The sequence below is a fragment of the Micrasema longulum genome, unplaced genomic scaffold (genome assembly GCF_059751315.1).
Source record: "Micrasema longulum isolate JH-2025_06_02 unplaced genomic scaffold, ASM5975131v1 h1tg000931l, whole genome shotgun sequence".
Lineage (NCBI taxonomy): Eukaryota > Metazoa > Arthropoda > Insecta > Trichoptera > Brachycentridae > Micrasema > Micrasema longulum.
The window spans coordinates 120,418-144,599 of NW_028278122.1; the positions used below are offsets into that span (position 1 = coordinate 120,418).

The 24,182-nt window shown below is 29.3% G+C and overlaps 2 protein-coding genes across 2 annotated transcripts in view; one reads left to right on the forward strand and one right to left on the reverse strand.

The window, feature by feature from the left end:
• The window catches only part of Hs3st-A (Heparan sulfate 3-O sulfotransferase-A), a 228,658-nt gene that overhangs the window by 89,525 nt on the left and 114,951 nt on the right, over nt 1-24,182 (forward strand). The window contains exon 2 of the mRNA XM_088231913.1: nt 1,833-1,947. Coding sequence (XP_088088039.1) covers nt 1,883-1,947 — 65 coding nt within the window. The 5' untranslated portion in view covers nt 1,833-1,882. The remainder of the gene's footprint in view (nt 1-1,832; nt 1,948-24,182) is intronic.
• LOC148278075 (farnesol dehydrogenase-like) overlaps nt 3,317-24,182 on the reverse strand; it is a 37,668-nt gene continuing 16,802 nt past the window's right edge. The window contains exons 2-6 of the mRNA XM_088231912.1: nt 19,484-19,661; nt 10,986-11,112; nt 7,024-7,159; nt 5,203-5,370; nt 3,317-3,657 (exon numbers count right to left, since the gene is read on the reverse strand). Coding sequence (XP_088088038.1) covers nt 3,610-3,657; nt 5,203-5,370; nt 7,024-7,159; nt 10,986-11,112; nt 19,484-19,661 — 657 coding nt within the window. The 3' untranslated portion in view covers nt 3,317-3,609. The remainder of the gene's footprint in view (nt 3,658-5,202; nt 5,371-7,023; nt 7,160-10,985; nt 11,113-19,483; nt 19,662-24,182) is intronic.

Below are 24,182 nucleotides of genomic sequence, written 5' to 3' on the forward strand. Positions count from 1 at the left end.
ACACGTTAAAAACAGAGAAAAAATTGCTTGAGTTTTATATCGACTGTAATAATTGGTTTAAAACAATGCATTTTAAGAATGTTTTAAAATGAAAAATTGTTGTTTAAAAATTTTTAATTACGAGGCGCCATTCAATGATTATATATATCGCTTCTTGCAAAAAAAATAGTTTTACAAACTCGAAACGAATAAAGAAACAGACAGAACCATTATAGAGTACAGTAACGTACTGTCACTTCACATTAGATAAGGCATGACAGTATTATCTAATTTTGTGACGCACACGCTTTTCGCATTAACAGTTCACATTTTCTGAAAACAGCAAAGGCAACAAAAGAGCGTCCCGTCGGTTCTAAATATTTACTTATTCTTTTTTTCTGGGGCGATATAAAATACGTTCAAACTGAAATATTGTAAGCTTTTTCTACGTATCCAAAATTTACGTCACTAGCCTTAGTTGTCAATTTGCTACTGACACGCGGCATAACCCAGAATAACGCTGAAAATTTACTGTGAAAATTTACGAAATTTTTTATCTGCCATTCATATGTCGTTCTTTTTTTGGTTTTTTAAAGTAAAAAAAAAGTTTTCTTAGTTTTTCTCATTGCATTTCGTGTAAAGACTTTAGACACATTAAAAGATCCAAAACATCAAAAAATGACAGCTATAGCGACTTTTACATAAGAACAATTAGATAAATCGGAACGTTGTGCTTATTAAGGTTGTGGTCCCGTGGCTAGTGTCTCGGACTCACGGACCTCAGGTCCGTCGTTCGAATCCCACTCTACCCCAACTTGATTCTATTTTCTAATAGTGAGTTATTTACAACTCGTTGAGAATGGCCGTCAAAATTAAATATTTGGGTTAATCATAAGAACGCAAATATTTCTTTTTTTTTTTTTTTTTAAAAAAAATAAAAAAAAGAGGAAAATAAAATAAGAAAATTGAAGAAAAAGAGGATTAAGAAGCGAAAAATATGTTAGTTAATGGAACTAAAAACTAAATCAAAAGGAAAAGCCATTGTTTCAATTTTTCTCGTGTAAAAATCTCTATCGCAATTTTTACACGTTGTTTGTAAGAATACCTCGTGTCAATTTTTTCAGACTTCTTTTTGCCAGCAATTTTATGCACTTTATAAAATAGTTTTATTTTTATACTTATATTTACATTGTAATTGGTCGGTATGATGTAATGTACATTTATATTATAAATAATATTAAAATAAAAAAAACACAAATTAATTACAAGACAAATTTTGGGTTTTACATGAGAACAATAAGTTCCAATAAATTAATAAACAAAATATCAACTCATGCACAGCTTACCGAGAGGAGAGTGAAAAGGAACAAAAATAAAGTTTGTCGAAAAAAATAATTAAGATGTAAAAAAACAGGAGGAACTAAAAAACAATTAAACATAGAAAGTTAAGTTTTAAATCATCTAAAAGAACAAAATATATCACAATTTTCACATGTTTAATTGTAAAAATATTATGTGTTAATTAATTCCCACTTCATCCAATCGCGAAAGAAAATATTTCTAACCCTGTAACAGACTGATAGATTGAAAAAGATTATTAATTTTGAGTACATATAGTACAAAAACACATAAATGTATATTTGGAGTTTGATAGTTGGTTCCGCTGTAATTCTTGTAATATTTTAAAGCATTTTCTATAACGGTCGTTCTTTGTTTATCTAAAGTGTTTTTCGTTAGTAGTTGATGTTGTAAAGGGATACATTTAAAAAAAAAAAAATGAATGTTAAAAAAAAATTCAATAATTATTATGTTCGATGACGTATCTAACTTGGGTGTTTTTCGTTTGTTTTTAGATAAGTGGGGGTTGTGGCGTTTAGATGGCAGTGTGTCACAATACTGCTAGATGGCGGTAAAGCAGAGATCTGAACCATATCGCGACTGCTCGCAGTCTCTTCCGCTGGAAATTCTGTAAGTATTTTTTCATAAGTTTTGTATAATATTAATTCGTGGGATTCGTACTGAAATTAGGTACTTTCAAAATAAGCCGTTTTAGGTTATCCACTAAAAACATTTATTTGTGTATTCTTCCATGAGTGCGACGAGTAGTGATTACAATCATATTATGATGATTTAAATACGAGACTAGTTTATTTGTAGCAGTCATTAAGGAGGATTAAAAAAGTGTGTTTTTAGTGGGTAACTTACAAATGCAGCTTTTTAAGTTACCTAGTTGAATAAAGTAATTATGTCTCGAAATTATTCTAAAAATCAAAGCCCAAATTGGGCTTTCGTATTAAGCGAAGTGCCTATGAACATGAGTAAAATATTGATAAAATGCACTGAAAATAAATTACTATTATATTAGGTTGTAAGCGAGATTTTAAATAAATATTTTTAGAATAAAAATATTAAAACTATTGTTAATTGTTGAATTACCAATAAATATTTCACCATTAGCATTCCAAATTGTAGAGTATCTAAATAATTAGGAAAGCAAGGTGATCAGTCTTTCAGGTGCCAGTACAAGAACACTGAAATATTACAGTTTTTAAGCACCAACAAGAACCAGAACCCTGGACAAACGTTTTTGACTCTGTCGGGTAAAAAATCTGCGAAAGGAACTTAAGGTAGTGCTTAAAGCGTTCGCCTGCCAATTTTTGAAGTTTTGAGTTCGATTCCTGGCAGAGGCAGGGTGGACGTAAAATATTGGTTTAATAATACATATCTGCAAAAAAATCAATTTTTCATAATTCAGTTTTAAAAAGATTTTTCTTAATTATTAGGTATCTTATTTATTGTTCATAAATATTATACAAACAATTTTTCTAATTTCTCGATGACAAATATTTTTTTTGCGTAAAACAGTAGTTTTTTGTTAAAAAAACCTTTTTTTTTATATATATGAAAATTAGTTATGGTAGAGCACAGGTTCATTGAGTTTGCTTTGATCCCGACATGGTCAATATGAAAAATTATCTTTAAAAAACTATTTTTTTTTTTTTTGAAAAAAAAAAAAATATTTGCGTTCTTATGATTTACCCAAATATTTAATTTTGAGGGCCATTTTCAACGAGTTGTAAATAACTCACTATTAGAAAATGGAACCAAGTTGGGGTAGAGTGGGATTCGAACCGCGGACCTTTGGTCCGTGAGTCCAAGACACTAGCCACGGGACCACAACCCGATCACCGAAAAATTTCATGATAGGTATCTGAAGCGTAAGACTGATCGTTTTGTCTACTGAAGACTAATTATACGGTGTCATATGCACAGTTTTTTTTATTGGTTAGCATAAGAATATGGGTAAATGATGAGATAAAATATAATTAAATCTTCGTTTTGGTAAATAAATTTTATTTTTAAATACATTATTGTAACATATTCGAATAACTATACTTATGAATAATATAATATAATACATTTTTATAAAATAGCTATAAAATAGCTATAAAATAAATAAAATATAATACATTTTTATAAAAATTATGTTAGTAATTATTTAACAAAAATAATGTTTGATAAAAATTGTCAGGAACAAAACAGACATTTCAATTTGAGTTTGACAATATAAATTTAGAATTTAATTGAATTAAAAATAGTTTAAAGTAATAATATTTAAGTACTTTCACTTTACTCGCTCAGTCTTTGTCCAATGGGTTGTATTGTCAATTCTTGAATCTGAAATAATTAATCAAGATAAATTTAATGAATTATTAATATAAATTTTCCATTTATTGAGAAATTACGTTTCTCTCGTAAGAGAGGTAGGCAGTGCAGGTTATTCACGATATTAATTAAAGTATTGGTTAATATTGTATTTTTACACATTACAACAGAGACGGAAAACATATTATATAAGATAATATGGAAGTCTCGGCATTTACAGTTCTTATTATCGGACATTGGCTGGTTTACGTGGCCACTTTACACGCTATGCGTGAAAGTTTTTTTTGTATTTAAGTCATAAGATTTCAACTCATATAATATTTTCTACAAATTTTTATTAACTGGACAAAATAATTTTAATGATGTTCTACAAAGTCTTCAAAATTTGGACAAACGTAAAATATTGTTCATTAAACCACTTGGTCCAAGAAGAAGCATAAAAATTGAAAAAAAAAAATTTATGTATTGCCTATTTTGTTAGGTGAAATAATTAATGATTCAGTCAAATGATTCTCACCTGCATCAAAAAATGTATCAGATTTTTAATTTCACAAAAAACTAGTAAAATTTGTCCCTACACACCTCAAAAAACCGTTTGAAAGACCGCAGGTCTTCCAATTGGGTTCGCTCATACAAAAAGGGAATGTTTTTTTTTATTTTCAAAGATTTAGTTTTTCATGTAAATTTTTTGATTCCATATTTTTAATTTAATTTAACCCTACTTATTTCACTGCCTGTTTTACTATTATATTTGCAAATTACATGGAGTCAGATATTGTTCTTCCTCATAACTGAATTTCGAACAAGAATAGTAGCAAAAACTGTGTTTACTTATATGTAGACATTTGTAATTCAAAGTCCATATCCCTTACAGTATTTTAATTAACTTATTGACTTTAAATAATAATATTACTATCACTATTTTTACATTTTCAAAACTCCGACACTCTTTAAATAAGTCACTAAAAGAGAAATTCTATAGTCATGCATAAAGCACCACATATTTATTTATTATTTTTTTCAAAATATTATATTGTGTAATTTATATGAATTTACATGTTCCATTCATGTTCCATTCACTTACTTTAGAGTATTTGGAATCGATGCTCGTGTATTTAAAATGTAAACACATGATAGGTGTTTAATAAATGACAGCATTTATCGATATTATTCCTGGCCGATAACCTTTCTTTCCCATCTTCCCTTGACCCATCCTTATGGTACCTACCTTACATAAATATTGAAGAAATACAAAATTATAGGATTTGGAACAAAATAAACAACATTTTTGACATCACTAAAGATTGCACAAAAAATATTTAATTCGTCGGGCGTCGTTGTAATCGTAAGTTATCATAATCGTTACACATTTCTTAATTCAGTGTTTAAAATTGAAGAATATCCTCATTGTATCAAAGGTAGGTCCATTTTCGTGTTCTTTTCCTTTCTTCAATTATTCCAATTTAATTAGAATTTTCACACTTTTTACAAAACTGAATGAAATTCGTTTTTTTCTACAGTCCGCTTTTCGTTAACGGAAAAAATACATCCTCTCACCTGTGCATTAGGTCTGCAGCTCAGTATGTATACGATTGCGTCAGATATATCTTCCGGTACTAGTTGCTTGAGGTAGCTACTCTCCCCGTTGAGTTTCTCGGTGATTCCAAGCACGTTTGTAGCAAATGTTCTGGTCATTTCCGTATCTACAGCGCCTGGACTTATACTCTGCAAAATACAAAATTCTTTATTACTTTTCCAGCAGTTAGAAAACCGTATTTTCTTCTGAGAAGTATGCATGCTAATTTCAGCCATTTGTAATTATACACCGAGCAGCAAACGTGATTTTTTGCAGTGTTTCTGGACTCGTTTTTACTCTTGCTTCACGGTACAAATTTTCAACACATCAATAATTTATTGATATTTTCATGATTATATATAATAATATATAATGTAAACATAATAAATACATAATATAAATTATTATCTTTTTGTAGAAATAAGTCTCCAAATTTATTTCCGTATTCAATAAACAATATTTAACGGGAAAAAGTCACCAAGATTCGTGATCTTCGTGTCATATTTGCCAAAAAACTTGAATTCAAAAGCCACATTAACCACATTACTTCTAAAAGTATGAAAACTTTTGGTTTCGAATCAGTTAAAATAATGAAACTCTTGTTTTCAATATTCTTGGTTAGGCCAATTAGAGTACAACTCTACCTTATGGTTCCTTTTTTACAAAATTCACATAAATAATGTTGAAAGAGTCCAACAAAAAAATTTAAGGTTCATTAAATTCAAACTATATATTCCTCTAGAACAAATCAACAACATGTCATCATTAATTTCTTTAAATGTATCTACTCTGAAAGATTGCAGGTAAATAAATTACCTAGAATTTTTGAATAAAATCATTAATTATAAATTCGATTGTTGCGAACTCCTGGATTTAAAAAATATTAATATACCAACACGCAGAACTAGACAAAACAGTCTTTATTATTGTCTCCCTTCCTAAACCAACTATCCTTGTCACACACCTATACCGCGTATACACATACTAGAAAATGAATGTATTTCTCATATCGATATTTTTAACTCGAGTCTCTGTGAATTCAAATCATCTCTTTATAATTATTTTATGATAATCTATAGTAACGATTAATAAATTATTTGCAAAAGCTACTTGTGCTAATGATCTGGTGTTATTTTTTTTTCTTTTGTATTCTGACATGCATACATTATATTTATTTTTCTAGTTATCCCCATGTTTTAATATTGTTTTACAGTTTTTTTTTTTTTTTTTTATCTAATTAACTCATGATATAGTTATATTTTAAAAGGCACTTGTGCCGTATAATAAATAAATAAATAATATTCTCGACAGAAATTTTCGCTGCACGTAATAATGTTTGTACATACTCGTAGTTTGTTAAAGAGGGGAAAAATAAAGTAAAAAATAAATCGGCTTTACTGTTTCTGTTAATGAGTTTATAATGAACAAAAATAATATACCAAAAAAAATTGTATGCAATCTTAACATTACTTAAAAAGTTCTTAAACCATACAATATATTTATAAGTATTCTTTAATACTTGTATGTAATAGGCTTTAAATTTTTATATTTATATTTTTAAAAACCTAATACATCTTACCATGTTTACATGTATTATCATAATTATAATCTAGATTAATAAATTGCGTAATAAATGTTGCTTTATTAAAAAAAATAACTACATGTTATCTTAATCTTAATTTAATTTTCAATTTTATTAGAAACAAAGCCAAATCACAATGAAAATATGCCTTTTTATGAAACAAAAAAAAAAAAAAAAATATGAGGAAATAATTTCCCCGAGTTAAGTACACGTAACTCACCGTAACTTTAATTCGGCTCTTGAGTGCCTGTAGTTCAACCCTTAATGACTCCGTGACGGCTGTGACAGCGTGCTTGCTAGCAGGGTACATACCCAGGGGGGTATGGGGGAAGAAGGGGACACTGTGCCCGGCGAGGCTGAAATCAAGCGGTTCAAATAAGACCGAATGCCTGACAAAGTTATCCTGTCCTACCCTAGACTCGAGAAATGAGAGAGAAATTTGAACAATTTTCTCAAACTAGTTTTATTATTAATTCTTTTATGGCTGGATGTATACTCAAGCTGGTGTGAGGGAAAAAAAGTGCACTGAAATCGTATGCCTGACAAAAATTTTATGTTACTCATTAGACCCAAGAAATATCCCGAAAAAGAAGAGATATTTTATAACGGATTTAAATTAAAGAATTCGAATAGATCTCTGCAGAAGTTCAACTACTACTACCATCAAATTACAATTTTATTTATCCATATATATGTACATTAAAAAATGGAATATCTTAATACATATATATAGAAATAATTAAAATAATAAGGTAAAATTAGGTATATACAAAAATAACACATAAGTATACATAGTATTCAGAGAATAATATGTTAAAAATTCTTAAGTAACATTATTCAACATAGAGATAGCCCTTTCAACAGGTATAACCATTGGCAGGTTGGTTCTGTGTGTAATGTGAAACAGTCTATGCTGACGCTGTCTAAGGTAAAAACATAAAAGCTAATGCTCCGCATAATTTCAGGGTTGTCAATAATACCGCGCAAACAATAATACTACTACCATCACACCCTTTTCTTGCGTAGGCAAAGAGGATGGACCGCCACCTACGTCTATCTTGACATACATCACTAGCTTTTTTCACAATTATACTTCATGTCATACGTGCCCTTCGGTTTTGTCTGCTTTTCAGATCACTTTGATTTATCTGATCATGTCACGCCTTTCTTGGTTGTCCACATCTTACGTTACCATTCCTTCTCGCTATATATATCAATTTTACCATTCTTTTGTCATCCATTCGTTGTACATGACCAAACCATCTTAGTGACCCCTTTTTATTCTTATCATTTACACGTATCTCAGATTTGCACTCTCGCCTGATTTTATCATTCGTAACCCTGTCATAGATTGATTTCCCACACATTGGTCTAAGTGACCGCACTCACTCTGCTTTCGTCCTTCTTTTGCCAATTTTATGTTTCACTCTCATACACGAGTGTTGGAACTAAAACCCTGTTGTGGTCTGCCGGTCTAGCTTCAGTAGACATATATTTATAAGCCATTACTGTGGCTTGTATTCCAAGAAATTCAATCACTTACAAATTTGTGATAGCGTGCTTGCTGACAGAACTCATGCCCTGAGGATGTAGGGGAAAGAAGGGACACAATGCCCGGGATAAAATTGAGCCGCCAAAGTTCAACCGAATTTATCGCATAGTTAACCGGTCATTCACTCGACTTTAAAAATGAGCGGAATAAGAAAAGGGAGAGATTTTATTGAGGAACACTAAAATTTTATGGAGGTCAACCATTTTCCATCATATCCAAAATTATCTCTTTGTCATTCAGTTGTTATGCTTATTTTCATAAAATATATTTTTTTAAATAAAACTATATTTAAAATAATACTGCCGTAATAAGAAAGAAGGAGGTTTCTACATAAAACAAAAAGCGGAGAAAGAATATTTTGTAACTCGGAGATTGAAAAATTCGCTGTGTGAAAAATACTACAAAAATTAAGTACATTATTAAGCGACAGTATGTATTATGATTTGTTCTAACGGAATATATAGATTAATTTTAATAAATTTTACGTTATATATTTAATAATCAACATTTTTATATTTTTTCTAGTAAAAAAATACAAGACAATATGTTATTCAGCAATGAAAAGGCGTTTCTAGTTAGAAACGCTATTTTTTATTTAGTAATTGAGTAAACGTCTTTTTTTTAGTATTAATATGCCAATTGATTCTACTCAACTAAACAAAATAGACGTGACTGGCCATTTACTGTTTTTCAAACAAGTAACACCGACTTAATAATCAATTAACTTCGAAATTACCAGCAGATCTTAAATTTAATTGAGAAACGAGTAGCTACATTAATTTCAGGTGTTTTTAAAAGTGGAATAGAAGAAAGAATAAGTCTTTTAATCAGTCTTTAATAATTATTATATAAGTCAGAACAGCCTTTTATATTTAGTAATTTTCAAAACATTTTGCAGTTTAGTATCATTTATTAGTGAAAATAATAGGGTTGTTTTAGGAATATAGATGTATTTTTAGTAGATGTGTATTTTTTTCCTGATTCCGAATATATATTTAACTTATTTTCGAAAACAATGTTAGATGCATCCTTCTTTCTTATGACGGCAGAATATCTGATTTAATTAAATTTAGCCTGATACCTGTCCATTTTATAATCAATGAAATGAGAAATATTTTTTGATATTTATTGACTATACTGTTTGATGGGTTTATTAATAATGCAATTTTATTTATTTACAAACTTGTCAAAATAACCTACATTTTTTTATTCTTTTTATTGGGGATATCAAGAGAAATACATGTAAAAAAAATATAACAAATAAAATATACAGAGAATAAAACCAATGAAAGATACCCACAGAAATACATAAAATACTCGTTCAATACATACTAGTGTGTTTGTGTGAGTGTAAATGCGTGAGAAGGGGGGTGAGTGGGTGTTATAATGGAATGAGGCTGGACAAGTGTATAAAAATTATTGAACGTGTCAAAAATATATAAAACATTCAGAGTTAGAGATAAAATATTTTCTACTGAATTTGAAGTGCAAGGTTTGCTGAAGACTGAACTGAAGAAATCATTAAATCCCTGACAAATAAACTGACCACTGTTAGATTTCTGATCTTTATACTCCAAGGGTAAGCAGAGCCACTTTGACGTTCTTTGACATATGACCAGAATTGCTTGAGGTTGGATTTGATATTATTTTGTAAAGATACATTATATTTAATGGTTGAGAACCCCTGAGCTCTTATCAGGAGACAGTTAGTATTATTCCTAGGGCATTCAATATACATTGCAACAATACCAACAAATCATTGAATTATGATTTTTGCTATTTCGAATATACCGCTTTATCTTTATTTTTATTATTTTTCTACCTAAGTATGTTAAATATTGAAATCTCAAATTTATTATATAGAACATTTATAAAACAATTGAGTAATATATATAGATATTTTGTTTTTATATTATTTCATAATTTTGTAATAGAACAAATGTTTATAAAAGGCAGACAAAACAATCTTCCTGAAGTAATTTTTGTCGATGACGCAACAAAGAAAACTCGTTGTAGTTGAGAAGGTTACCAAACTTTTTCCATTTGGCATTAACTTTATTTTTTTCTTCAATTAATAAAAACAAAGAATCGCTAAACTACTCGTAAGTGGGATATGAACGTTTGTGAATAATAGGCGGCCTCCGTGGTGTAGTGGTCAAGACGCTCGACTCACGCACGGAAGGTTCCGGGTTCGATTCCCGGTGAGAACACAAAAAAATTAAATGTGATTTTTCTCAAGCCTGGTTGTTCTGTAATGTAATTCACCACTGTAATTGGGCCTCCTGGCCTGTTGTGGTGCAAAAAAAAAAAAATGAAATGTGTGAAATTTCCTTTGTACATAATAAATTAATATTATGCAATGAATTCCATATATGAAATGAAAAATTAATGACAATTCGATAGCATATATTAAGGTAATGCAATGAAAATTACTAATTAAATAAGTTGAAACAATTTGAGAAATAATAATTAACAGTGTTTATTAAAGTTTCACATAAAAAATATAGTAGAAAATAGTTAGTGAAAGATAAATAAAGCTTAGATTTTCTGTCACATTTTAATTATGGTATTCAAACGCTGTTTAGTAAGGTAGTGAAAATAATTTAATTAGAATATATTTAAATAATTACCTGTTGATATTAATTATGTGCCCATTATCTCCCCTTTGTCTCATAGACTTAACAGCCTCCCTTGCACATAATGTTAGTGCAAGTACATTTACATCCAAAACTGATCTCCAACTTTCTATAGAACCACCTGTATAAAAAAATAGTAAAAAATATATAATTTCGAAAAATACCTAATCAGACATGTTTACCTAATTGCATTGATATCTAAACGCAGGGTATGTTTAGATAATGATATGTCAATTTATAACATGAAAATAAAATTATCAATATTACGAAAGCGTAAAGAGGTGCCAGTTCAAGTAACATTTTTTACCCAAATTTTATTTGTTAATTCATATTTTTTATCTTACAAACCAAAATTAATAATAAAAATAATGTGACCTCACTGGGGTTACCCGTGCCGAGGACACTTAACAAAATACTTTTTTTCAAATATTTTTACATTTGAGAATAAACAAAGAAGACTTACTTAATAAACAGATATAATTAACTGAATGTTTAGACAGTTTTTAACACTACGTATTTATGTTTATAATTATTTTATGTACATCTTTATTATTTATATTACAAAACGCACAATGAAATAACAAAAACCTAACATAAGCTTTACACTTGTGGAGCAGTTGATTCAATATTGGTTTGGGCGAATGAGACAATCCATTTTACTTATACCTAGCTCCACGATCCATTTTTTTATAGCCTTTTAAAATATTTTCTCGTTACTAATTGTTTTAATAGATAGTGGAAGTATTGTTTCCAAAAAGCATTCCAAAATATGTCAAATTTGTCTGGCATTTAAACAGTTTATTGCTTTTAAATATTTATAAAAATTAAAAATAATATGACTAAAAATTGAATTACCTATACCTATTCTTAAAATGTGAATGCAGTATACATGTGCCAGCCAGGATTTGTAGACGGTACCACCTGTTTCATGTACCAATAAGTAAAACATCTTTTTTTGTAGGGTTTTTTCAGTGTACAATACAAAATTTAAAGATATAGATTACACAAACATCACTCTGTCAGATTTTAAATTTACACCAAAAATCCATTATGTAACTTAGTAGACATTATAATAATAAATATGTACATCTCCCTTCCCCTCCTTATCCTCTCTTCAAGCATTCTTGTCCTAATTCCACCCAAATTATAATAACTTACTGTTCTTAAAAATATATTGATTATTGAAAAATATTTACGAGTACATGAAAATAACATTATTAAATGTATAAATTTAAAAGTATTTATTTAATATGTAATATATTTTCTTTACTAACTTTGTATACTTTGTGGAAAACTGTTATTAGTTCTGAGTTTATACACTATATCTTTTTGTTTACTATAAATATGTATGTAAATCTGCTGATTTCCTAAATAAAATAAAATAAAAATACTAAAACAGGAAGAAGAATTTGTATATCTGGGAAAGATATTGAATGGAGGGTGAGTGACGGGAACAGAGTGAATGGTGCACTTAATTACCTTGGCAAATAAATGTTTGTCGCTAAAGGCAAAATTAGCAGTTCACAATGGAGTCCTGGTGCCGACCCTGATGTAAAGGATGAAGTATGTACTTGGAAAAACAGGGACGAAAGAAGGCTAAATGCTGTCGAAATGCGACCTCTAAGACGAATGTGTGGCAAACCTATGTAAGATAGATGCACAAATGTCGAGATCCGTACATTATGTAAGACTGAGATAAGCACAATCGACAAAACCAAGAAAAGAGCTGCTTTGGTTTGGACATGCAGAGCGAATGGACAGCGAAAGAACTACTAAAAAAAATACGATTTCAATATTGATGGATGCAAACGGCAGAAGGAACCATCTGTAATTTTCAAAAATGTTCAGGAGAGCGGAAATAAGACTCAATTTCATGTTACTTTTCAATGATAAATTACCATTCGGAATTATGAGGTTTTTTTTCGTATGTGTATTTACTGAAATATTGATAAAAACTTCTGCCACCCGAGGAAGACACACAAAGACGTGGCATGACCAATTCCCGCAAATATAAGGACATGTCAAAAGTCGGAATTATCGGCGCGCGTGCATGAGAAGATGTATGAATGTAGAGGAAGCGAGATAGGTGTGCAAAGACAGAGTGATATGGCGTTTTATCCTCTCTGCCTACCCTTGCGGAGAAGCGGCGTGATGGTTTGTTGTTATTTTTAAAATACGTTTCGGTCAAATATAATTTTTGATTGATCGTTAAGTTTCGTCAGTGAAAGACGACAATAACTTTTTATGTAAAATATGCATGACAAGAAAAGCACTCATTTTTCTTTTTCCTGTGTATTTTTTTACGTGCACTTTAAGTTTAGTATCCTTAGTTTATGTCTTGACTTATTACCATAAAGAAGGTATATACTAGTTCTGGTAAACTCAGAAAATATGTAGATTTATGGCTCGTTAACATTTTGATTTTATTTTTGTCGTAAGGGATTTTAAGATGTAATAAACATAATCTACTAAAACAGATTTATAATAAAAACCATAGTAAAATAGTTATTCAAGTGATTCTAAATAAATATAAATCCTGATGATGAAGTAGTAACCTCAAAACCGGTTGACGTGTGAATAAAAATTAATGAACCTTTTAATATTTTACCGTTTTTGCCTGTATATGTAACTTTTAATACTATTGAAATATTTTTTGTGTTTTTTTATACTTTTTTAGCTTGTATTATGTATTTGTAATTTTAATACGCTTTTGATATTTTTTTAACCAGTATATTTTGTTAATTTAATTTTTATTTGTTTATTCTTGTAATTTTTTACATTTGCACTTTCGTACTAGTTCAGTTTTTATAATATATACATATGCATACATGTAATTTTTAAACTTTTTATATGTTTTAATCTTTCTTTCCCAGATTGTATAATGTATACATCATTTTGATTTTGTTTCCATACCTTGTATTATGTTTATTTTGTTATTTTTAAATATTTTTCATACCCTTTTAATTTTTAGTGTATCATAATTTTTATTCTGCTTTTGTAAATAATTTTATAATTTAAAATATAAAAACGTCTGTAAATAAATATTGTTATCTGCATGTCCCTTAATGAGTTTTTTACAAAAACTCCTTGGGATTATTATATAAAATTATGTATAATATGTTTTCAATTTGATAAAAAAAAAAAAAAAAAGTGGTTCATACTAATTTTTAAAGTAAGAATCGCAAAATGTCAAGCCGTGAAGTAAAAAATATCTTTGACATTAAAAAAATATCTGTTTTAGATGTGTCGATTTTATTTAATTAAACAAAATATGAACACATTTAAAAAACATATTTTTTGTATATCTGGTACTATGTTTTTTATTTCATTTTGAAAGATTTCGAGTAATTTTTTCAATGCCTGTGTGTTCAAAGTAAGTAATGACTCATCTTTAAATATTGAAAGTGAAAATCCTTAATTATCAAATTTTTCTTTTTCATTTTATGTTATTTTAGTACGATGAATGATGGAAAGAAACCTAATCTCTTTGTGTCTAATGATTTTATTATTTGAGCCCTTATCTTAGGTCGTGGATAATTCTCCCGGGTTCCTTGTTACCCGATCTTAAATTAAATTGTTCAAAAGAGTCTTGAGACAGAAAAGGCAATAAAATATTTTAATCTACAAGTTTCTCCAAACTAGAACTGCAAGTATGCCTAAGCCTTCGATATATATAAATAAGTTTAGTAATGAAGTTCATTATCATTAAAATTAATATTAAAATAACTTTGTTTTTAACCACTTATCTTTTATTTTATTACCGACCGGTTTCTAAGCTACACCAGCTTCCTTTTCAAGCTTTAATTAGGTAATTTATTTAATCCTTTTTTTATAATTTAAACAGTGTCTTCCAAGTAAGGCCCTCTGTGTCAAAGATGGCCAAACAATACCATGTCTATTATCGAGAAAAATTCGAAAATCTTTAATAGCATTTTTAATTGAAATTCCTAAATTCCACACAAGTCATGGTCAAAATAGCTTTGTCTTTAAAGGTGTAAAAAAAATTAATAATCGTCCCAATGAACTAAAAGCTATTAAAAATATCGATAAATAAATATAAATTTAAAGTAAATCTAAAGAAATTTTTTGAACACGTGTAAAAACTTCATTCAATTTTAAACAGCATGAATGTATTATTGTTTTATGATTTATCTTTTGAAATCCTGTTTGTATTTTTTTTCTCGTGTACTCGTATTTATAATTATATAAACTCTTATAAATAAACAACTACAACAGTATAAGTCACTCTCCAAGCACAAAAGTTAGTCTCTTTTTTTGGAGAGTTACAGTGATAATATTAACTAGATGTGTGAAAGTAGATATATAAAGAATTTTTAAAAAAACATCATCTTTTTATGAAATTTATTAATAAAAGATGATGTTTTTAAAAATTAAAATAAATATTTACAAAAAATATTTTTTATTTGATAATATTTGGTGCCATCAACACTTCGAACAATTAATCTAGAGGTTAACATAACAAGAAAAGCTATTTTTATCAAATATGCAATCGGCCGCTTTGATACTATTTTTAGCGTTTGGCCATCTTTGATACTAAGGGCCTCAAATATTTAATCCATGTTTAAACATAATATGGAGGTAGTAAGCCGATAGATAAAAATAAGGTCGTAAATAAAGTATTAAATAAGTGCTTATAAACAAACATAAAAATATTTGAAATTTATTTATTTATTCACGGATTACATGCATTTAACAAAATATTTTTTCGTTTTTAAATTCATATTCTATTTTTAACATATTTTGTAAAAGATGTCTGAGTCTTTTGTTTAGTTTTGTCTGGTAGTTTATTGTATAATTTCTCAGTCTCAGTTGTTCAATTTTAATTTTAATTACATATAATGAATAACCGCAAAACTTTTTTTTTGTTGTTGTTAAAATGGCAATCATATATTGCAATTCAATCATAAGTTTAATGGCAAGTTAAATGTTTAGTAACATAGCTATCACATTAAATTATATAAGTTGGTTGGCTGAAAGATATTGCTTTTAGCAATAAGCCCAAGTACTTATTCATTGAACTTGAAGTTTGAAAAATAAAAAATAAAAAAAACGAACAAATTATTACGATTACAAAGTATGAGGTATTATTATGTAATTATACATAATTATTATTATAGACGTCTCCATAACAAACAAAAAAAATTGTTTCTATATTTTTAAATAATTAATTGACAACATTTAAAAAATAACTGAAACAATTTTGTGATTGAAATCAGAAACACGGAATGCTTCAAATATAAATATACGTTAAATTCAGATATTTTTTTTACCAAAATAACTTTGTTAGTGGTGTTGCAAACATTTATTTTGTTGAAATAATAAAACCAGAGAGCACTCCTCTCACCGGGTGTTACAAAACTACCTATCCGTCTAGATCTGTCGCGTTTTCTAATTTTGATTTAGGTTTAATTATTTCTCCAAGAACTTAATTCATCATCATCATTCTCTTTCCGTACCAAACGGTGCATAAAGCACTGCATTAGTACACTAATCTTGGCGTTTATTGATCAGTATTCCGCTTCAGGTGGCAGTCCAGTCAGACTATGAAATATTTTAAGTGTAAAAACACAATTTTTAATAAATATTTTATATTTACCATGACGGAATCAAACCCGGGACCTCCTGCATGTAGGCAAACGCGCTGACCATTACATGACGAGGCGGAGAGTACAACTGAATGAGGAAGATCAGTGTTTCTTTAAAAATTTGTTAATAGATTATCAAACTAAGCCTAATGATTTTTTTAAAATAATTTTATGTTCGTACGGACTTTTTTCAAACTATTTATAAATGTATTTAAGTTTGTTGCAACAGAGAGGGAAAATATTTTTGAGAAGGAAATACAGGAGTCTAGGCATTTACAGGGCTTATGACCTATCATTGGTTGGTTTGAGTGGCCACTTTACACACTGTGTAACATTCACCATTCTGCCTGTGTTTGAACATCCAAATTTCCCCAACTCTTCCATCTGTTGATTTTTGTGAAGTAAAAGAGCTGAAACCTTCATTATGTGGGTAAGATATATCCTGCTAAACCAATTCAACTACTAGGCAACGCCTGAAATAATTTTTTCAATTTTTCATGCTTCTTCTTTTACCAGGAAGTTAAGTTAACAATGTGCAAGCATTTGCCCATACTCAAAACATTGTTATTTGTAAAAGACTCGTAGTCTTACTTTTTTTTTACAAACTTATTCCCGTATTTTATTTCTGGATTATAGCATTAAAGTAATGTTTTTTTTACACACTTAAGACATTTACTGTTGGCTTATCTCTATCGTATTGGTTTTTTGATAAATTGTTTTTTATGGGAGCTAGGACCATCCAAAAAACCAAATAAGAGCCCATTTTTATCTGCCATCTTCGAACGTATGGAAAACAAATATTAAAAATAATTTTGAAAAACGTAAAAAGTACCGAAACAAAAAAAATATACTGTTTGTAAAAAAAAAACAAAAATAATTTAGTTTTCAGATGCATAAAACGGTGAAATAAAATGTACGTTGTGTCAATTTTAGTTTGACTAAATCAATCCTACGTGCTGTTAGCGAGACATTAGCAAGAGAGCAACAGAAAAATAATATTCAAATACCTATTCATCAAAAATCTCTGACCCCGTATGCCCTCTTTAAAATTGGGAGTTTAATTAGGATTTGAACCTCGAAACAATTACACGTGATTCAGAGACAATACCATAGGACAACAGCTCACTTCAGTCCATTTATATAGACATATGTATTTTTATGATTATTTTTTGGTTTGATCTTGCTTGTCTATGTTTGTAATATATCCGGACTACAATACAAGTCGTTTCGATAAATATTTTCATATTGTTTCTATTTATAATACACAGGAGAAAGTTTATTGCGTGTAAGTCGGAAAAACTACTGAAAAACATCAATCAAAACACGCTACACTATGATTAGGAACTTAGTATTTAAAAAGCTTAATTTAATATCACAGTGCATAATACTGAAAAAATATTGTAGGCACCTCTTCCTGCGGAAGTTTCAAAACAAAACATGTTAAATTAAACATTTCATATTCAAAAGTATCATTTTAGTAACATGTTTATTTATTTATATATTAACGGTTCAAAGAACTTTTTACAGTAAAAAGTTTTACAGAAATAATCACAGCAGCAAACAATTCATTACGTAATACATAATATGACAAATAAAAGATAATATTTAAAGTGAGAAAACCTTATGTTCTAAATATAAATATAGCAAATTAAAATTGAGAGTAATTGAACATAAACATAAAGTGACTAGTATTTAGCCAGGTAAAAATGAAAAAGAAAAATAATGCTACAATAAAATTTTATAAATAATGCATTTTTTAGATCAATATGAAAACATAAATAATTTTAATAACACCTTTACTTTATCGGTTGGAGTTTTGGAATAAATCCAAAAATGTATAATTTAAATATAAAGAAATAAACAAAATTATGTATCCAAGAAAACAAAAAAATGTTATGTAAATATTGTTATGTTTTTATGACAGCCGCGTTAACAATTTAAAATCACTTAAGTAAATAAATTAACTGATTTCTTATTTGTTTTAAAAAATATATTATTTTAAACCATTTTTTTATATTTTCTACATCCTTATCTAGTAGTAAGCACTTTGTCTACCATGCAAGAGGTCCCGGGTTATTTTTTAAGATCTTTAATTGAAAATGTAATTTTACGCCCCAATATTAAATCGCAGCTGATCTGGCACCTAAAGCATAGGACTGATCATTTTGCCTTCACGTATACGCTGCTATTGAAATACCAACACAGTGCCCTTAGGTGCGGATAAAAGAATGATTATGGTAAGAATGATTCAACTATATATTTTTTATTTTTATGTCTTACTAAGGCAGAAAGAGAATTTGACATCAGATATTTTATTATCGGATATTTTAGCATTTTTATATTTAACCCATGAAGTTAAAATTGTTTACACGTCTTTTAGGCATTTTACGAGAAACAACGTCCAAACTATAAATAACTTTTCGCGTCTTGTCCTAAAACACGATTGAAGCACGTGATGTCAATAATTCTCCAAAAAAACACTTATAAAAATATATTCTTTCAATGTAGTGTTTGTAATATTTATGCTTGAAAATTTCATTTTCGTGGCTGTACGCTTGAACTGTCTCAAAATGAGGATGTAAAACTATATTTCGGTATTTTAAAATTCGGAGATTGATTCAATAAATAGTGATTTGTGTCTTGGTACCAAACGGGTTGATAAATGAAATATGAAGTATGTAAAATTGCTCAATCAATCAATCAACATATTTTGGTTCAAATTTTAATGAAAATCTGCGCATTCATTTATACAATTAAAACTTCGAGTTCTACCAAGCAAACTTTTAATTTCTTGAAAATTAAAACTTGAAGTAAAAAGTGTTTTTTTTATAACCTGGCATATTATTACTATTTATTCTTAATGTAACCTTTGTTACTAATACACACCTAAAAGTGATGCCGGGACAGCCTTAGTTCCTATGAATCCCGCGCAGTTTACAAGAACGTCCACACCCCCGTAGGTAGAATTAACCCATCTGAAAGCTTCCAAAATTTCCTGATCATTTGTCAAGTCACACTTCAGGCCACGAATCGATCCTCTTCCTCTGATTGATGAAGTCAACCCCTGAAAAAACACAAAAAATTCAATAATTAAAATTATGTTAACTGTGAAAACATTATTAACAGGTAAAAGAATTAAAGGAATGTGAATGTTTAAACATATACAGAATGGTGAATAATACAATGTGTAAAGTGGCTTCTAAAACCTGTTAATGTCTTGACTTCTTAATTTTTTTTTATAGAATGCTCTTCATCTGTGTTGTAATACATAAATGAAATTATAAATGAGTTTTTTCTTTGTTTGTTTTAAATTACTGTTTTAAGTATTTTGATTGCCTTAGAACGGAGTTATTTACCTTTTTACCTTAGTTAGACAGTCAAAACAACTTTATATTTATGTATGATCTTATACGTATGAAATGATAAATAAATAAATAAAAAAATTTAAACAAGTTCCTTGTATAAAATAAACAAAATATTTTGTCGTAATCGTAAAATAACGAATGCGTGAAAAATGCTAAATCGACTTACTTTTGAATTTGATCTTAAAAAGGTTTTGTAAAGTGTTTATTTTCCAGGACCTCGATTACAATGGAAAATTAACATGTATCTTTAATTTTATCTACAAAGTAAAATTGAGTTTTCTGTATGAAACGCAGAATATGCACACAATTTTTTCTTCTAAATATGTTCAATTATAGGTTACCAACGAAGATGCTTTTAATGTTTATGCAAATATAATCATTTTTGTACACAAATATCGGTTTTTCTTTATAGACAGTCAAAGATTAATTTCCCATTGAAATCGGGGCCCAGGTTCAAAACATTTTTTCTATATATAACTAACCCAAGTATCAAAGGAAACACTTTTGTACTTATAAGATGTGACATCACATCATTCCATGTCCGCTCCCTAGTTGGAGCATATGATATCCACAAAGATCCTCCATGCATGTCTATCGGCTGCCAATTCATTAGCGTCCTCCCAAATCAGGTTCTCGTCGCGAAGTTCTGTCATAAACTGCCGGTGAACAGTCAGCAGTGGACGCCCAGGACGCCGAGAACTTGATGCCTTGTAGGCAAGCGTGGTTAAGGCTCTCATGAGGCATTTGCAGTATCTGGCCTAGCCAACAGTATCGCCTCCGCTTGACGACAGTTGTCAACCGAGTTTGCTGCGAGTGAGTTTCTCTTATTACTTAATTCCTCAGAAAGTCAAACCACCGCAGGATTGTGACAAAGTGTCAAAAAGAATTTCGCCCGCTGTGATGAAAAGTGCGTCGTTGTTCTACGATCATGAAAATGTATTTTTTCGTCTAATATTTCACATTTTAAACATTTAAGGGCCTTAGTCATAAACTCGGTGTAAAATTGCGCCTTAATATAGTGGTATAATTCGAATGGTAATACCATCCTTATTCTACTACTATAAAAAGGATGGTGTTCCCATCTGAATTATACCACTAAACTTAAGTATGACTTTATGCCAAGTTTATGTGTACATACCAATTCTAACATTCCAATTATTTTTTAAATTTTTATTGATGTTCTAATATCTGTATCCATGGGTCTGATTCTGAGTCCATGCTATCGTAAGTTAACGCTAAAATCAACACGGCCGCGCTTTACTTCGAACGCAAATTCAAATCCATATTCTGGCACGATCACTACACTAATTTACATACAAAATACACGAGAAAAACTGTTTTCTCGTGCAACGAAAGTGGTTTAGAATAGCACCTTGTTAACACGAGCTCGTGTTAAATTATCGCGAACTTTGAATCAGACTGCTGGTGGATAAAGAATTAAGTTCTAGGTAAAATAGAGCAGAACCCTGGACGAGTGTTTTCGACTCGATGACTACTCTCAGGTAAATATCCTGAATATGAAAATCAAATGAAGATAAGTCCGCCTCGTTGTGTAGTGCTTGAAGCATTCGCCTACCATTCTTGAGACCTTGGGTTCGATTCCTGCAAGGGTGGAAGTGAAATAGTATTTTTTATGGTTGTTCAAACTGCAATATTTTATTCATTTACATCTATTAATATATTTACTTTCTGCTTGTGTATGGAGTATTTTGCATTGCATTGTCCTATGAATCTTAAACTTTTCATTTTTATTTTTTGACCGATATTTTTGTAAACTTCATCGTCAAGGCCTTTCGCATGAATTGAATAAAGTCGCCAACGTATTTTAATTTTTTTGCACCCTAACAAGCCAGAATATCCAATAATAGTAGTGAATTGCAGCACAAAACACCGAGGCTTAAGAAAAATCACACTAAATTTTTGTGTTCTCACCGGGAATTGAACACAGAGCCTTTCGTTTGCGTCTTGACCACTACACCACGGAAACCGCCGTAATAAATAGTTTGTTTTCTAATCTGTATAAAACTTCAAAATATTGCATTTATTATTGTCTCGTAGTCGCAATGAAACTAATTTAATTATAAATATTTTTAAAACTTTTTAACCGAATTTTATTATCAAATGTTGTTAATTAATGTCAATAAATTAACGTCTATTAAATCAATGTAATGTAGCTTATACAAATGTTGTAACGGAATAATCGTATGTTTTAATGTAATATTATTATGTACGGTATAAAATTAAACGAGCCTAGTCTATTGTGGGATATCGTCATAAATATTTGGAGGGTCCGCTTCGGATCGCCGATAATTCGCGCCATTTAGTAACATCGTGAAACCTGTGTACGGGGATTAATCTACCTTTCTCATCCCTTGGGCTTCTGATACATCCTTTACTTCCCACAGGAACAATCGAGACGATTACGGGAATCATCTGATCGCCCATCCTTTAGTTAACTAAAGACACGAGAAGAGTAATTCTCAGCACGTGTTTTCACGTTTTGATACTGAAGGGTTGTTGATAAACTTAATCAATTAATGATTTTTTTAAATATATTTGGAGCGTGTTTTAGCGGTTGATATGATAATTTGAAAAAACCGCCCATTGAATAAGTAAATGATAATAAATGAAGTCAGATGAAAGTGCGAGAATGAATGGTACCGTACGGTGAGGATGAACAAAAAAGACGTGGGATATTCAGATAAACCAAAACCTCAAGAATGTAGAAGAAGTTAGGAATGTATATTAGGATAGACGTGCGTGGCAATTTATCTTCTCTGCCTGCAAACGGAAAAATGGTATGATGAAAGTATCAATTGAAAAAAACTTCACCAAAAAATTAACAAATGTCACCTGTGAGGCAGTTTTAAATGATGTAATAGCATGTCTGTTTTTTAAATAATACATTCTGAAAATGTTCTAAATAAATTATCTAAATAAATTCTGAAAATGGTGGTGCTTTATGGTCGAAATAGTCATTCTATACCTAGTAAATTTAAACTCCTCCCTTCCTTTTCTTCCTTTTTTTCAAATTTCGTTAACACGATATCAAACTTTAAAAAAAAAATATCAGTGTATTTTAGTGTTAGCTGCTTAAAGTACGTGTCCTATCAGCACTTTTTTGTGTTTAGTGAGAATAACATGTTACTGTACTGTAAAGTCCTGACGAAAAGATGAGTACGTCTCGAAAACGGTAGACATTGAAAAGTCGGTATGTGGTTATTCAATTCAATTTACTGACATTTTATTTATTAAGGCTTTATTAAGTTGGTTCATAACATTTTAAGAACTAATATAAACTTTTAATAATATTACAATTTTTTTATCAAAATTTCTCAATTATATATTTTTTCAAATTAATTTTAAATATTTCAATTTTATCCATTTCTTTTATTTCTTCAGGTAACTCATTGTACAGCTTCAATCCCTTGTACAATGAGTTTTGAGATTCTGTTTTTTTCCTCATTGGTAATCTTTTTTTTTTTACCCCTTGTTTCATATGTATGACATTATTGGTTAAATTTTATTAATGTTTTTATTTTATTCATCCCCTTAATTATTTTATGTATAAAAATTGCCACATTATATTTAATTTGTTGCTTCACTGTGAGCAAGCCAATTTCTTTTTTTGTTATGTAAAGTATTCAAATTTCGTTTTATAATTGCCACGACTTTTATTTTTAGAATCTAATTTCACAAAGTCACCCAAAATTGAACAAATCCACTCAATAAAGTAATCCGCGTACACAAATTTGTGTACAAAAGAGACTATCCCTTGTAGTGCGTACATGACCCGTGTGTGTGTAGGTTTACAGAACAGTAAAAAAGTGAAACTTTATCGGCGTATAGGAACCATTCATAACCTCCTACGAGTATAAACAAGAATACCAATGCCTTAACATTTATTTTCACCCACGCGATATTCTAAAGCAGTGTTTCTTTTGGTTGGTTTAGGTAAATGACGCTAACATCGAACTTAAAAAAACATAAAACAATGATTTCTATAAATGGACACTTTTATTTATTTATTTTTACAAAAACGGCATAAATTTCCTTTAACATATATTGAACACAATGATTTTTTTAAAAATACATAAATAAATACAAAACAAAAGATGATAAAATTGCATAACTATAACAATTGTAACAAGTAGGTTAATACACATAAGCAACCAACAATATTAAATAAATAAATACATAAGGATGAAAAAGGAAAAAAG